This window comes from Nestor notabilis, unplaced genomic scaffold (genome assembly GCF_000696875.1).
Source record: "Nestor notabilis isolate BGI_N333 unplaced genomic scaffold, ASM69687v1 scaffold584, whole genome shotgun sequence".
In the NCBI taxonomy this organism is placed as follows: domain Eukaryota; kingdom Metazoa; phylum Chordata; class Aves; order Psittaciformes; family Psittacidae; genus Nestor; species Nestor notabilis.
In genome coordinates, this window is record NW_009925840.1 from 79293 (window position 1) to 96298 (window position 17006).

General features: G+C 38.8%; 1 protein-coding gene across 1 annotated transcript in view; it reads left to right on the top strand.

Moving 5' to 3' along the window:
- LOC104404705 (M-protein, striated muscle-like) overlaps positions 1-16397 on the top strand; it is a gene marked incomplete at its 3' end in the record, with an annotated part of 74655 nt that extends 58258 nt beyond the window's left edge. Inside the window, 5 exon segments of the mRNA XM_010013217.1 lie at positions 1084-1139; positions 6285-6500; positions 9188-9311; positions 10499-10647; positions 16278-16397. Coding sequence (XP_010011519.1) covers positions 1084-1139; positions 6285-6500; positions 9188-9311; positions 10499-10647; positions 16278-16397 — 665 coding nt within the window.
- Between the last annotated feature and the right edge of the window lie 609 nt (positions 16398-17006).

The following is a 17006-nucleotide window of genomic DNA, read 5'->3' on the forward strand; positions in this document are numbered from 1 at the left end:
TAATTAGAATTCAATTTCAATTATTAAGCCCAATATTCTCCGTATTTACAGAAAAATACATGGAATAAAATCTAAGACATCAAAGAATTCTCCCACTGCAGATGACTTTCAGACATGTGCAAAATCTGGAATTTGAAGAATTATTGGAGAAAAATGTGTAGAGAGATCTGAGATAACTCGTCCTGGATATATACTCCACAAAGAGCAGGGCTTGGCTATATACAGTGATCCCTACCTGTCCCAGCTGAGACAGTGCAAAGGGATCAGTAACAGCCCTGCCCTGGGTATTTCATTTCTAACCCTGGACCATTTATATGGGGCTGGCATGTTAAGTGACATAAGACAGTCCCATTCCTGGTCTCATAAGGTTGTTATCTCTGTGCTCAGAGCACATCTTTTACAGAATACGTTAGAAGGGAACATTCTGTATAGTCATTTCCTTCCTCTGCCAGGCCCCACCAAGACATATAATGAACAAAATCCATATTCCAGAATAAGTGTACCAAAGCCTGCACATGATCAGCTTATTTGTATTTGTGTAAGATTCCTATGGGACTCTGACCTTAAGACCAGATCAGGTGTCAACCTCATTTACACACAGATATGCACAAAGCGATGGAATTTCACTATTGTTGCCAAGACTGAAGTCTGTCTTGCATTTAGATTAAAACCTCATCTGAACCACTTCATTAAGCGTCATTTATTTCCTTTTGGAAACCCAACATTTTTAGTTTATGACAATAAAAATTTAGAGCACTAGATCTCAAACATTCAGATGTCTTTTGTGCAATCAGAAGTAACATTGAATTGAAAGCAAATTCTGCAGGACACAACACACATTCTTTAGTCCCCCTCTGTAAAGTGATTGACACCAGCTACTAACACATCTTTTGCTGTGATTTCAACATGTTTTTTTAAGCCCAAATGGTGTGTGCTAAGAATGCCGAATACTTCTCTGGTAGTGCAGATATCAGAGGCAAGTTGTACATAAATAAGATAAAAGGAAAGAACTAGAGGGGAAACAGAATCTGGGACATAGCTGATTTTAAGACACTAAACAAAATTACTCTTGTTTATTTCCAGATCGCGCACGGGTCGTAGGAGGTTTGCCTGATGTTGTCACCATCCAGGAGGGCAAGGTACAGTAAATTAACTGAAGCTTTACACAACAGCCCGACAGCTTGAATGCCTTTCAATAATGGGAAAATATTAACTTTTTCTTTTCCTTTAAAATCTGCGACATTATTTATTCATCGCCTGCCTTCTGCACATAATTCAACAGTCTTGCACAGATGGGTTTATGTATTCAGGGCAGTGTCTTTTCTTAAGCATTAGATAAAAGTGAGATGACAATGTGAGTTGAGACTAAAACTCTTTATATAACCAGCTCTTTAAAAATTCATGCACAGGTTTCGCAGTTAGATTTTCTTTTATAACAGGGTATCAGGGAAGCTTAATTCCTCTTTCTACCAGGCAGTTAGTCATTCTGTGTCTTTTGCAGTTAACTTTCTTGCAGTGTGGCAAGATAATCATACCTCCCAAGGCTGGCTTTTAAACTGTGCAAAAATAGTAAACCATAATAAACCAACTCTTGTCCAGACAAAAGGAGAGAGTTTTCTCTATTTCATGAGGGTAAATGAGAAGGAAGGCAAAAGAAGTCACTGTTGTCACACTGGATTATATTAGCAGAGTTTAGCTGAAAGATTATACTCTGAGGCACTCACAGAGGAACACAGCTACATTGATGCTTGAGCACGGAACAGATGACCCTGAAAGTCAGTTCTCAATCTCGCAACCTTTTCCCAGCACACTGGTTCTGCAAGTTGCTGCTTAATAGCACTGAGACCAAGAAGTGCCTGCTCTTCACTTCCCACTGGTCTGCCACTAGCCAGTTCCTCTTTACAATGTGTGTGAACACTGAAAAAGGGCACGTGAATGTCATTGAAAACCTGTAACATGACAACTACAGTAAGGCAACTTCCTGATGCTTCTGGCTTTATCAGGCAGTAGGTCAGCTGGGTTAAAAGTATTTGACTATAAGCCGAACAAAAGTGTTAAGAATCTAAAAGCTTGGCCTGAATTACTTAATAATGCAAGATACATCATGGCCAACAGATAGGAGACTGCACCAGTTCTGGGAAAATTAAGTATGTTGGCATTACAAAAGGAAATATTTGATTAAACCTTTCATTAAAGGATTTAGCAGTTTGGGAAATGCTGTAGAAGTAGGAAGCACTCATGAGCATTGTGACTGTAGATAGAAGACACAAAGAAATAGAATGAATTTGCACATTCTCAGCTCAAGTGCTTAAGCTTGGAGCACTAATAGTTATCATGCTTGGTGATGAGATTCTCATATTGCTTTGGCAGAGGATAAATTTGGGTGGTTATAACCTGTTTTAAGCTTTCTGCCAAAAGAGAGTTGATATACAGTTGAGTATGGGCTCACTAAAGCAAAATGTGTACTGTTTATAAAAAGGGAGTTTGTAAAAATTGAATTGCAAAATCTTACCAGGCACACATTGTCCTTGACAGCAAGAACATTTGTAATGTTTGAATAAGTGACTGAAAATCTCCGAGTACTCAAGACAAATATCCTTAATCTTATGTTTCTGGACTGAATAGATTTCTGGATTCGACAATCAGAGTAGGACAGAGAATGATCAGAGAAAACAGTGCTTGTTTGGCTGGTGCTGGCTCATCTTCTATTGCTTGTGTACATGCTGCAGAAAAGGGAATGAAGTTCTTTGTTGTGTAATGCATGCAAAATGCACAGTCATCAAGGATTTTGAAAAAGGAAGAGATGAGGTAGCAGGCGACTAGCAGTTGCAAACTTTGATTGCAAATACCAGTGCTGCCATAACTACAGCGTTATATGGACAGATTGGTATCCCCAGATTGAACTTCCAAGCATATGCATATCTCAAACTTAACACCACGACTGTGATGCTATTTATTAGCTTTTTGCTTGTGAGCTGAAGAATACGTATGAGAACGAATGAACCAGTGTTTACCCAGTGTTAATCAAGCAGCATTCCAGATGGCCTAAGAAGCTTCCACTGACAGACATAAATGCTCTTCAGCAGCGTGGTATAATTGGAAGGGGCTAAGTGTCAGCTCATATTAGAAATTTGACCTGACAGAGAATACTAGCATAAGTTTTGTGTAAAGCCAGCCAAATTAACCAAAGTGGCTCTTTTCAGGAAAGCCTGTAAGTGAGTAAGGGGGTTTTATTTCTAAAAAGGGAGGCTTAAGATTCTGACAGACACTTTCAGACCTACAGGCAACATGTTACATCCTTCTGTCCACCAACTCCCCATTCTGCTCTTCTGCCAGGGGTAAGTGCCCTCTCAGGTAGGCTGGAAGGTTCCCCTGATTGAGCTGCTTCAGTTCACTCCCTGACATCTGTCATGGTTTAACCTTAGCTGGCAATTAAGTCCCACAGAGCCACTTGCTAACTCCCCTCCCCCTGTGGGATGGGGGACAGAATAAGTGGAGTAAAAGTGAGAAAACTCGTGTGTTGAGACACAGACAGTTCAACAGGTAAAGCAAAAGCTGCACATGCAAGTAAAGCAAAACAAGGAATTCATTCTCACTTCGCATGCTCAGGCAGGTGTTCAGCCATCTCCAGGAGGGCAGGGCTCCATCACACATAATGGTTACTCGGGAAGACAAATCCCATCACTCCAAACGTCACCCCAATTCCTTCTTCTTCTCCCAGCTCTATATGCTGAGCATGAGGCCATATGGTATGGGGTATCCCTGTGATCAGCTGGGGTCAGCTGTCCTGGCTGTGTCCCCTCCCAGCTCCTTGTGCACCCCCAGCCTGCGCACTGTTGGAGTTGTGTGAGGAGCAGAAAAGGCCTTGGCTCTGTGTAAGCACTGCTCAGCAGTAACTAAAACAACCCTGTGTTATCAATATTGTTTGCAGCACAAATCCAAAACATAGCCCCATACCAGCTACTATGAAGAAAATCTAACTCTCTCCCAGCCAAAACAGCACATATCTTAGCACAAACCACCCATGAATGTGAGTTTGTGCTAATATGCAAGAGGAATGGCAATACATGAAATACAATGATACATTTCCCTCTGCCACCTGTATTACTCATGATAATCTGCAATGAAAGGAAGAAAAGGTAGTGGGGGGCATAAAGAGTTTGGACTTCCAGTTGCTGGTTGCTCCAAGGGCACATGCTTCAGTGCCCCAGGTCCAGACTTGCTATGGGAACTTCTGTGTGGAGCTCTGAAACACTAAGATCCATCCCAAAGAGATGAGGTTTTCTCACTCAGCATTTTTCAGATACATCAGATTTCCTCACAGATTTCATCACTAACCACAACAACTTGGCAGGTTCCAGCCATTTTTCCCACCCCCTTGCCCAAGACAACCATTAGAGTCAGACAACTACTGGAAAATGAGGATTATCTTGAAGGGGAAAGATGCCTCTTCCCCCAGGAGTACAGGGCACACTTTTTTACCAGGATAAGGATTTCAGGTTGAATGCAGCATTATAATCAGTAATATATGAGTAATGTATGAGTAATATGAGTAATAAAGATATACATGAGCAAAGAATATCCTGCCCCAAGATGAGAAAATCTGAAACAGATAGGAGCAATCACAGTGGGCAATCACTTCTCCTTGGCTAAGGCTCCATAATTACAGGATTACCTTCCAGAAAACCAAAGACCTCACCATCTACATAGTGAATGATGAGATATATCTCTGCACATTAGCAGCTGGTAAATAAATAAGAGCTGGGAACATCAAGAGGAGCACTGATGTCAAACAGGAGCTAGTGATGCAAGGTTAAGCAAAATGCAGCTATTTTAAGGGATGATTTAGAAGAATAGTCATCACTGCTGATTGAGTCTCTTTGAATTAAGGAGTACTGACATCACTTCAAACTCCCAAGGTTTGAATGATGTCACTAACAGTATTGTCTGGACATGGACATCAGCTCATTAGCATCCTGGAGTGGCAGCTGGGGCCACTCTGTGGTGATCTTTTGCTTGTTAGAGAAGCAGAAGGCAATACAGACATACCAAGCACCTGAAAGGGCCCATGTGTAATGTGTGGCTGAGGCTGAGGTCATGTTTGTTTTCAGTGATAAGGAAGAGGAGGAAATGTAAAACCTCTTGTTTTCCCTTTGTTTTTCAAAAAGATGGACTGATATGGCAATCCAAACCACATTCACATTCACACCAGAGAGCTTTGACAGGAGGCAGTCAACAGCCTTACATGGTCACCAGCTGTAGGTGCTGCAGGAAATCAGATAGAAGCCATTTCTACCATGCCGTAACCACCTTTCACTTGGACTATGTCTTTCTTTCAGTACCAAGAATTACGTGGTGTTGATGGAGGAAAGACATGGGATTTATCTGATTTTTATTTTGTTCTCAGAGGTACAAAAATCTTTCATTTTTACAGAGGTATCCATTTATTTCTATCTGCTCATTTCAGCAGCCTCCTGGGTGTCTCTCTTCTGTCTCATCTCCCGCTATCACACTACCAGATAAGAGGCAGAGAGGTGAAGGAAAGGTAGTCTGTTAAATAGATTTCTCATAGTAGATTTTATCATGGCAGCCAATAAGGCTAACAATAAAGAAGACAGATAATTTCTTCAGTCTGATCGGACTGAATCCAGTCCTTAGGAACATTACTAACAACAAAGGGAAATACTCATATGAACACCAAAGAAAGAGTAAAGCCTGTATTGATTTCCATTAGGAACAGTTCTACAGGGGTGCGTAAAACAGTTCAAGTCTGTTGGAAGAGTTGTCAGGGCATAGCTTAAGAAGTTTCTAAATTAAACGATATAGTCCAGGGACACTTTCTTAGTTCTTTAAAAAGTTATTCGTTATTTAAAAAGGCAGGCACACTTTTTCACTTCTGGGGTAAACACATAGTGAGCTGAACATGAACAAGTCCATCTGGTGGTTCCTCAAGTTATCACTTCAAGCCTAACACACAAATGCCGATAATATCTAATTTTATATTAAACAGTATGCATGGGAAAACCTCTACTGATGATTATAAAAGCAGAGATGAAGGTCCATAAAATATTTAAAGGGTTTAATGGAGTTTTTGAATTGAGTTCCTTATTTTCATTTATGATACAGAAGACTAACAAAAATTATTGATTACTGATATAAATATACATCTATTTACTAAAAGCAGGAAGCTAAATGGGGAGTTGGAACATTTGGAGAGTCAGGCATCAAAAACCTCAGCAAATATTTACTGACTGACTTACAATCATTTTGTACTTCTTCCATAGGCACTTAATCTTTCTTGCACTGTCTGGGGAGATCCTACCCCAGAGGTCTCGTGGCTGAAGAACGAAAAATCATTTGTATCAGATGCTAATTGCATCCTGAAATTTGAATCTGGAAAAAATGTCAGCTTTACCATCTCTAATGTGTCTACACTCGACTCTGGGAAATACTCCATTGTGGTGAAGAACAAGTACGGCACAGAGATGAGCGACGTCACTGTAAGTGTGTACATACCTGAGGAAGAGAGACAGCCTGAGGAAGAGAAAAAAGAAGATAAGAAAACAAAAGCATGAACTTAAGACTAGAAAAAAGAAGTATGGGGGAGATTTTGGGTGACAGGGTGACATAATCTGTGTGTGTGAATGGCTTTCTGCTTTAGCAGGCAGCCTTGGATTTTTCCATTCACTTCACTTTTGTTTCTAACACACTTAATTGTGCCAGGGAAAACAGGGTCATTCCTAAATATTTTCTTACTTCACAGAACCTAATTGCGGCATCTTCAGTCAGGTCAAATGCATGCTGGCTGTATGCACAGGTCCACCATTTGACCTTCTTCCTGGAGCATTTGACCCTACAACAAAAATGGAAAGGGTGAAGAATAGTTTTAACAGAGGCAACTGATGAGGTAGATGGAAAGATTAAAAAAAATTCAGGCATTTTGGAGCAGCAGTTTGGATTTGTTCCAACATTGGTAAAGTAGCATAGATAGAATGTGTTAGAGAATTAAATCATGGAGAAATTAGTGCTGGTTTTTGTCTATATTAAGGCCCCTTTGTATTGCTGTGTTAATTTACAGAGGCCTTAATATGGGTGTCATTTACATCCATAAATATTGTTTAATCTGCCCAATTGGGGTAAAAGTACTGTAACATAAATGAAAATTAGTCTTAGGAGGCCAGAATATTAATGTGTGTGTGTGTCTGCAAAACTGTATGAACTCTCCTCTATGTTCACAAATAAACTGAATTCACTTCTTTCCTTCCATCACGAGCTTGTTTCACTGTGTCCTGCTTTACTAGTCACAGTTCTGGTAGTTGTGCACAGTATTTTTGTGTATTAATGCTTTCACCACTGCTATTACCTCTAGCTTCCCTTTAGATCCTTGTTAATCTTCACTGTTCACGACAAAACCCACAATGGCGTCTCTTCACACCTCTCTGTCTGGACTTTCACTACATCATGTCTCAACAAGGTATTTTTGCACATTCAGACACAGCAGTAGTCTCATCCAATTCATTCACTTCATTCAATTCGTGGTTATGAGTTTTATTGAAGGGTGTTAGGTAAGTATTTTGTTAGACTGAGACCACAGTTAATTCAAACTTAACACTGGAGATCAGAAATAACACATTTTGTCAAGATGTTTTAAAGCTACAAAAAGAATCTTCACTGGAGCATATTAAAAAAAGTGGGGTTTTTTTCAGATAAAAATGTTTCAGACAAAAAAAACATTTGTCCAGATCTTTGAACACACTTAAAATGCCACTGATTATTATTAGCTGAGGAGCAACAAGATATACATGTATGTCCATTCTGCTAGACATATGTATGATATATACATGTTATAGAATACGTATACATATATGTATATGATCAGAAGCAGTTAGCAGCCCAATTGCTAATTAGAAATGTCCCATATTAATAATTCTTTTCATTACTAGTCTTACAACAGCACAATTCTTCACATGAAAATCTAAAGCACTAATGTATATGTTTTCAGTATAAGCATGGTCTGTGTCTGACCTTCCACATACTTTGTCTCATCATTTTAAACCCTTGCCATGTGAAGTTTAGTGTCAGCTAATGTTAAAGGCAAAGTGGAAGCATAAGGGAATTCTCAAGTAATGATTAAACACAGTTATCAGTGGTGAAAGTGGCGATTTTTGTAATTTTAAAATATTTTTTTAAATCAGTTTCTATAAAGGGCTAATTTTATGATCTTAATAATTTAAAAAAAGGTCAGATTTAGATCAGATTTATGATTTATGACTTATCAAAACATGTTAGCATGTGCTTAACTTCATGCATGAATAGTACCACTGATTTCAAGGAAGATGTTAATTTTATCTGGCATAAATCTTTTCTTCCAGGGTAGATTTCATATCGCAGGGATTTTTAACATGAAATTATGTCAAATTAATGTGTTTTCAGCATTTCACTCATCTCCTAAAACAGTTAAAACTCAAGTAACAAACTTGATGACGCTATTGCGATTTTAAGGTTCAAGTGTATAATTATGTACATTAGTGAATCTATGTGTGTTATTGAAAAAGTTCAGACTATTTGGTCACAACAGCTGCATATCAAGCAGCTTAATTTTAAAATTTCAAAATACAATCATGAGAATATCTGCAAGTTGAGATAGAGAAGATTCTCCTGAGTTTAAAGAACTAATGTAAAATTAACTGATAATTTTGCTTAGTATGACATGAAGCCAATTCAAGGATAATAAGCAGATGACTCCATCTGTGTCCCAGGACAACATACACTGAAAAGCAAGTGTCACATCTCTTCCATCCTCCAGAGAGCAAACAAGATTATGACTTGCTCTTCACAATACCTGATAACTTATGTTTATTACTTAGTATTAGCATATTTTTAATAATGATTGCCTTTTGGCAGCGGTTTATTTCTACTACTTTATCTTCAAAAATCTGCCCTCCTGCCTCCCTCCTTTTGAGAGAATTGTGAGCGAATACAAGTGGGACATTTCCCAGATAACAGCCTGGATTCTACTTCTCTCTGTTTTAGAAGATACATGTTTCAGATCTCTGAAAGTCTGAGAGTAATAGCTGCTTCTAGATAAATTCCTGTCAGGGATTCTGTTGTGGTGGTTTCTCTGCGCTGAATTTGTGATGCATCCACATTTCTTGCTTGTGCCCTTTTTGTTCTTGGTTTGCTTCAGGTGATTGTGATTTCTGTGTCAGGACAGACTGACACAGCCCAAGGACACGATCAAAACAATGTAACTGTATCTAAAAAGAAAAAAATGACAACAGCAAGCAAAGGGAAGGAAGGGGAAAAGAAAGGTAAGAACACTTTTATCTTCATGGTCTTCTACTCCAATGAACAAACAAGCATTATGCAGTTAATAGTCTGTGCCAATCAATACTTCTCAGATCCCAAACATTCAAATTTATAGTATGTCTGTTCTTTGTCAACAATAAAAGCAAAGTTAAACCTCAGTGAAAGACATTTAAATCAACACTTTTAAATCACCTTTCTACTGAGCGAGTTCTCACCTTGGCTCACCTGGCTGATAAAAGTTTTTAAGCCATAATAAATACTTTTAAATTTCTGGATGCAGAGGAAAGACCTCCTAAGCATGTATATATACACAGATGGTGTTATTTTCCAAAGTGAGACTTATTTCAGCAGCTAGATGTTTGACAGCTAAAAAAACCCCAAGAAACAAACCCAAACCCAAACCCAAAAAGGGCCTTGCTAATTAAGGGGCCCTAAATGCCAAAGTGTTTTAGAAAACCCTGACTGTATAGCTACTATTTGAGATTAATCAATTATTCTCTTAGTTTTATGTCCATATTGAATGGTAAAGTTGGCATTATGAGTGACCATTTCTTTTGTCCAATTTAGAGAAAGGTTAGAAAATGAAAAGCTCTCTGGTGATTCAGCATTCTTGTATATTACAGAATTGTACTGTTCCTTTAGACTTTTACTATATAATTACTACTTGGACATCGATTTATTCTGCACAGTTACAAGTCTCTCATGTAGAGCGTTTTAGCTCCAAATAAGACTTCAATCCCAACATTATTGGAACATCTGTTTTACATATTTTCACCTGTTTTTTCTGTGTATACATGTTATATCATTGCTGATAGAACATTTTATACTTTTATTCCCTTGCCCTTTCTGCTCCTAAAGGCAGAACAAATATTTAAATGCATTTCTTTCCTCTCTTGCCTTACTGGTATAGGTAACCTAGACATTTCTGAGTAGTCCTGTAAATTAGGTGAGTTATGTGAGAAACAATTATTTACATGTCTTTTTAATTAGAGACCATAAAAGCTTTCACTTGCTTTTGGCTCTGTAAAAAGTAGTAACGTTATTTGTGATACTGAATCTATATGGATATGGGAAGAGGAAAAGTACATGATAAGGTCACAACCAATGTGAAAGCAAATCTTATTCTACATACCTCTGCATTGCTGAGCATAGGAAGTGAAGGGAAATTTTATTACTTTTCCTAAATCAGATTTTATTAAGCCACTTGTAGAAGAAATTATTGCTACAAAAGAGACACCTGATCCAAATGAAATCTGCCCTGTGGAAAAAGAAAAGGATACAAAAAGCAACCAGCAACCAGCAAAGAAGACTGGTGGAAAGGCAGCAGTAGTGGAAAAGGTTCCTCAGCCCACGGAAAGCTTAGATAAGCAGGGAAAGAAACCACTGGAAAAAACAGCCTTGAGTAAACCCCTCTGTTCCTGAATGAAGAACGAATGAGATCTTGTGATCTGGATGACAAGTTGAAGCCGAGATTTCATGGGTGGAAGACTAGCCATAGTATCTTAACACATAAGTTTATTAGTGGTTTTTTGTAACATTTGTAATACTTCATAACTTTAAATGCATAGTAGATGGGCAGTTATGCCTCAGTACATTAGTTGCAGTGCAGTCATTTCTAAGTATCTAAACAATGATTCGTGTACTGACAAGTTGATTTTACTTACTAAAAAATGTGTATGATAAGCAGAGCTTAAGAGAACAAATCCTGTCCAGAGCTGCCCTATTTACTACTCTGTAAAAGAATGGTGATAACAGTTATGGGGATCTGTTAATTGATATCTGTAGGCCATCACAGCTTGAGGCAGACCCCGCTTACTTTCTCAAGGAAATCATACATACAGTCCTCTTTAATATCACATGGGCCGTACCTTTCACCATGACCAAGTTGGCCTCAAGGGAAGATCCCCAGAAACAGAACTATCTTCCATGGATGCACAGGGGTCATAAGTAGATTTTCTTTTGATCCAAGTTTCTTTCATGCAAACCTGTTTCATCAGGTGGATCAGGATGACATCTGGGCATTTCTTATCATATGGGCTCATATGACTGCTTTTCACTCCTCTCCATTAATTTCCTCATGGCCTTGGTGAAGGTACTGTGGATATACCATTAACTCATCAAGTATCAGCTGCCCCACATGCTCATTTCTTTCCACACTTTTTGCTATAGCAATCACACTATGCAAATCAAAATAGTGACTGCTACACAAAAAAGCGGTGAGAGAACCTTTAAAATACACACTGAACTACAACTAAGATCATCCCGCTAGACTCCAGCACTGCCGCACAGAGCTTGATTCAGTTCTACATTACATCTTGTTCCACATCTATATATTATAGTTTAAATTAGTAGGAGACTGGAGTAGCCCAGCAGCGAACGATGTGAGCATAGGTCCCGTACAGAAATGCACTAAGAAGCATTTCCACACTAGACTTTTAAAACGAGAACCTTAATGCATGTAGGTTCTCATGCAACTGCTGCAGAAAAGGTAAATTTCTAAGGATGTGAGATTACATCACGCTGTAGGGTTTCAGTCTGGCCTTTCAAAACGTTACGAAGCTTCAGGTTTCACAAAACTTAACTCCTCTTTGCCATGGCAGTTATTTCAACCTGCCTTACCTCTGTAAAAATCCATCACTTCCTACAGCTCCTTTGGGCTGGGAGCCTATCTATCTCCCACAAACATTAATGGCAGCATGTAAGTAATATATATAGAACAGCCTGTACCACTGAGAGCCTGATCCAATTCCTGCAAAATGCCACAGGGGTCTTTTCATCAGTTTTAATAGAAAACAAGATGGATCTCAGAAGAATGTACTAAAAATATCACAAATCTCAGATTACAAAGCCCATTTTGCTCACTGTGAAGCCAATGGCAGATCTCTCTTTTGTGTCATTGTAGCAGAATGGGGTCTTACTGAAAAAAAAACAAACCAACCAGTATTTTCCTGGTATTTCAATTAAAGCCTACTAGAAAGACTTAAAATAAACTCAAATGTACTAGGGTGGAGGTTTTGGGGGTTTATTTGTTTGTTTGGTTTGTTTGTTAAGTTTTGTTTTGAGGATGGTTCCTCAAAAAGATGGTTCCTCTACTGGAAACTATTTGCTCTCCAGAAGCACAGTGTTGTTATGCATGGTAAATGAAATACACACAAATAAACATATCAGCGAATTAAAAACCCCTTTTTTTTATTATTTAAGCTGTAGTTGCTCACAAATGTATACCAAAATGATCAAAATTAGTATTATCAGAATTGTTGAGTATATTAAAGTTTAACTATGTTTCCACAGTTGAATATTTTTTCTTGCAATCTGTATATATAATTTATATTCTATTCTTCATGATAACTATGAAAAATTGTTCCAGTCTCTGTCCATTACATGATGATAAAATGCAAATTATTTCTGAAGCAACAGAATTTCCTATCAAACAGAACCATTTGACTACATTTAAAACCAAACACTTGTTCCAATGTTTACCTGAAGTGCCCCTTCTGGATATCTTCTTTCTTGCCTACATATTCCACTCCAGCATGCACTACTCTCTATATTCAAATTTACAACTCTGTTATAAATTCATATTCTTCTGTTATAACAGAAGAACATTTAAGAGTGTGGAAAAGTGTAGCATTAAGCTAAATTATCTAATCACTTTCCAAAATTACAAAGGGTGATTTTTGAAGATGAAAGATCTGAAAAAGAGGCTTTGCCTTCCACTGTAATAAAGGCATTGTGAATCCAGGTGTCCTTGAGTTCTCCTGAGAATTAGTTCGGGATTTGTGACTCAATTATTGAGGAAGATCTGTCTGTGGTCTGAGAGTGACAAACCATAATTTGGTAATACCTAAAGCCATAATCTTTGAAGCAATTAGTTGCAAAGTGAGATCATCCCTGAACTAGCATAGTGCTCTGTATCCTTGAACAGTAACTATAAGATGAATGCATGAATGATATTCCACATAAGCTGCACTTACACTGACTAGACAGACATCCAATACCAAATCTTTCCACACAAGTTTTTTGTCTTGCTAAAAGGACAGTAAGTTTTAAGAACTGAAGCAAAATGTTGGCCAGGCTAAAGAGCCACAAAAGCTGTAAAGAGAAAAACATTAGAGAAAACTGTTTCTTTCCACAAGGGCTTCTGGAGATGAAGGTACTGTGAGAGAGATGGTGGGGGGATGAGACCAATGGCAAGGAGAGGAAGGAAGGCACCAGATTTGGCTGCAATCTTCTGACTTCTCCCCTTGTCTCGTTTCCCATTTCATTACACAAGATGTCTTTCCTGTAATCTTTCTCCTTCCACATATTTTCTAATGCGACACCTTTCCTTCCCTCTTTCCCCACCTTGCCTCTAGTACCATCCATCCGATTTGATAAAGTTATTTCCACTTCACTGTTTCATTACTCATACTAACAGGCGCAGAATAAAACCCTACTTAATTAGGCTGTGATTTTGGCAAGGATAAGGAGCCTCATAGCAGGAGGCCTGCAACAATATCGTATCTATTATCAGAAAATAGTTTGTGAAACACCTGCTAATGATTGACCACGAATGGAGAAATATTGCTCAGGAGACTTGATCCAAGTGTGCTGACTTAACCAAATATCTAAAGCTACAAACAAGTCCACCAACTAAAGCAGGACTATTGGTGTGCTTAAATATTTTAGTGGCCTGGGGTTACAGTTCCCTACAGCATTGAATCTGGCTATCGATGTTCCTTATTTTTTTCCAACTGTTGAATGGAAACTAAACCAATTTGTTACATCCTGTCATAATGCCATTCTGATCTCTGAGAAGCTACTGAAACACTCCTGAGTGGACATATGCTAGTTACGACTAAGACACAGAGATAAAGAGTCTCTCAGGTTTACTAGGAGTAAGATATAACAGAGCCTAAGCAACAATAAAAAAAATATTTAAGGATAACCTGACTGCTGTAATATGAGTAGGGGTGATGGTAGGTATGGAATAAATGGCTGCTCTGAACAATGGTTTCTGGGTGTTGTATGCATACAAACAGGCAATATGACACAACAATGTCTCATTGATGATGTCAGCTTTTTTTGTTTGTTTTTGCCTTATTTGGCCAAAGACTTTTTTTTTTTTTTTTAAATATATATATTTAATTGTTGTAACAACTAAGCAGAAGGCCATTTTTTCTTTCATCTACAAATCTCAGCAACATGTTGAGCTCTCAGGGACCGATTCAAGCTGGGGGGCGGTGCTACATCCCTAGACTTACAGCTCTCTACTCTCTACAGAACCACACTTCTGAGTCTTCACCAAAGCCATGCCTAGCACCCCTTATCCTTCCAGACCTGTGATTTACCCCTGGCACTCTGTACCCTGGAGACCCCCCATCATTTCTTGCCTACTCTTAAGTGGGGTCCCTCTTTCACGCACTGTTGCTGCTAGACATGATCTGGCAGTTGAACAGCCAGAGAACCATTGATATACATATGATTTATGCTTTCAAATTACTTCCCCTTCAGCAAAAAAAAACCACCCCAAAAGTGAGCAGCTGCTCTCATCACACCCTCTCCTGTCCCTGACAGGGAAAATAATAGTGACATTTGTGGTGAAAAGGCAAAATGAATGTAAGTGAGGTGGCAGGTTTCCTCTGGCCTGGAGGCCCTGGTTTCACTACCAGTGAGTTATGGTTCAACAAGGACTGCAAATCATGCCTAGATGTAGAGAGATCCTATGTACACCACTACACGGTGTGTAACTCCACGCAATCAGAGTGGAAACAAATCTCACTTGATGAAACTGTGGAAAATGCAAGCTTTTTTTACAGCTTGATTGTAATCTATGTGTAAGTGCAAGAGAGTGGAGAACACAAAAGGAGAACACTGAGGGCTGTCTACTTCTGTAGCCTTCTGATTGTCTGGAGATAATTCTGGAATGGAAAAGGCTACCTAAAGTGAAAACATTGTCTTTTCAAATAAAGGCTCTTTAATCAGAAACACCCATTCCAGGTCTGAAATAGACAAGTAAGACTTACAAATTTGTTACAAGTAAAGATTTTTCTGTGACCTAAGAAGCTAGCCTGCTTTTGGATTAGGCTTAATTTTATAATAGGATCTAGCTTAAAAATGATATTTGAGGACGTATGATAGATTGAGCCCCTACCTCTTACGTTCCTGTGAACAGGGCTGTCTGGTGCTGGAAAGGCGTAAAATCACTAAAACAAAAACAAAAAAAAAATCACTTGCTGTCATGACCAGCAAGTCATGAAGATCACGGGAAGACAAAAATAGTGTTAAAGCAACTGCTGATGTGGTTGCCCTCACAAACTAAGCAATTTAGATGCCAACTACGGAAGGGAAATGATCTATTCACTGCAGCGCAGACTGTGTGCTTGCAACAGACGTTACGCTAATGTGGCTAGGTAATTATTATTGCATTATAGTCAAACGAGAGGCCTCTTCAGAATACTACTGCAGCTGAAACGTGGTTGCACTGAAGGGTAGAAAATCGCTCAATTAGGCCATGTTACATCCTTGTATTCCACTGCCTGGAAAGTGTTCCAAAACTAACTCTGAATTTCTGACACGACAACATTATCAAAATGGGCAGGCGTGAAATCTGACCTTTCTTTCTTTTTGCATATGCATAAGATAGGCACCCTACCCATGTAATCCCGTGTTTGTGTCTTCTTCCACAAAGTGCTTCCTTTAAACGTCCAGCCTGCGTGCTATGCAGGGATAGATTTCTTTTAGTTCCGTGCTCAAAGGGATTTATGTTGTTTGCAAATAAGCAAACTCACTGACTATAATCTTTTAGGCAGCTTTGTCCCAGGAGGTACAGACAAATAAAAAGACCTTATCTCTGTGTAGGACTGGTACGAAAGATTATTAAGGATATTTTTATAGATACATGGACCATCACAGTAAATTTTGCCTATACGCTGCTTTGCCAGCTAGCACATCTTTTTGTCAATTGCATTGAATATGCTGTTAACTAGCCCAATTTCTTATGTGACAGTTACATAAAAACTATGCGAGAGCTGAAAGTGGCTCTAACACCCACCGAGGCAAAGCTAGTTCTTAGCAAAACGCTTGTCAACAGATTGCCAGATGACAAAGTAATTGGTAGACAAAAGTCCAGTAAAATAAGTCACACTGATAGTGATAAAAAACTTAATTGACATTCATGAAACCTAAGCTGTATTTCCAATTATGCTACTTCTCTTTCCCCTTTTTTATACTGCAAGTTTTTTGGCGTGAGAATATTCTCCTGTTTTAGTACATACGATGTCTCAATATAATCCGGCGCCTCCAGGCTATAGTGTGACTCAAGTAAATAGTAACACATAATCAAGCCAGCTTCAGTGAGTACCGGCATGAATCACAAAACCAATGGGCACGGAAGCTGCTGATCTGAAATGCATACCCGGCCTGCTGGACACGTTCTGATTTTGCAATGCTACATTAAAAAAAAAAAAAAACCAAAAAAACCCAACAACAAAAAAAAAAAAACACCCACAAAAAAACTGAAAAAAAAACCCCCCAACCCACTATTTTCCAGTCTCCTCCGGATACACTGGTAACTTTCAACAGGATGCAGCGAGAGATGCATAAAGCGGCAAACACCCTGAACGCTGCTGCTTCTGCAACATGCCCGTCACGAGGTGTGAATTCTGAGACAGCTCAGACTGCGGCTATAAATAGCTGCGGAGCGCGCTCCGCTGCGG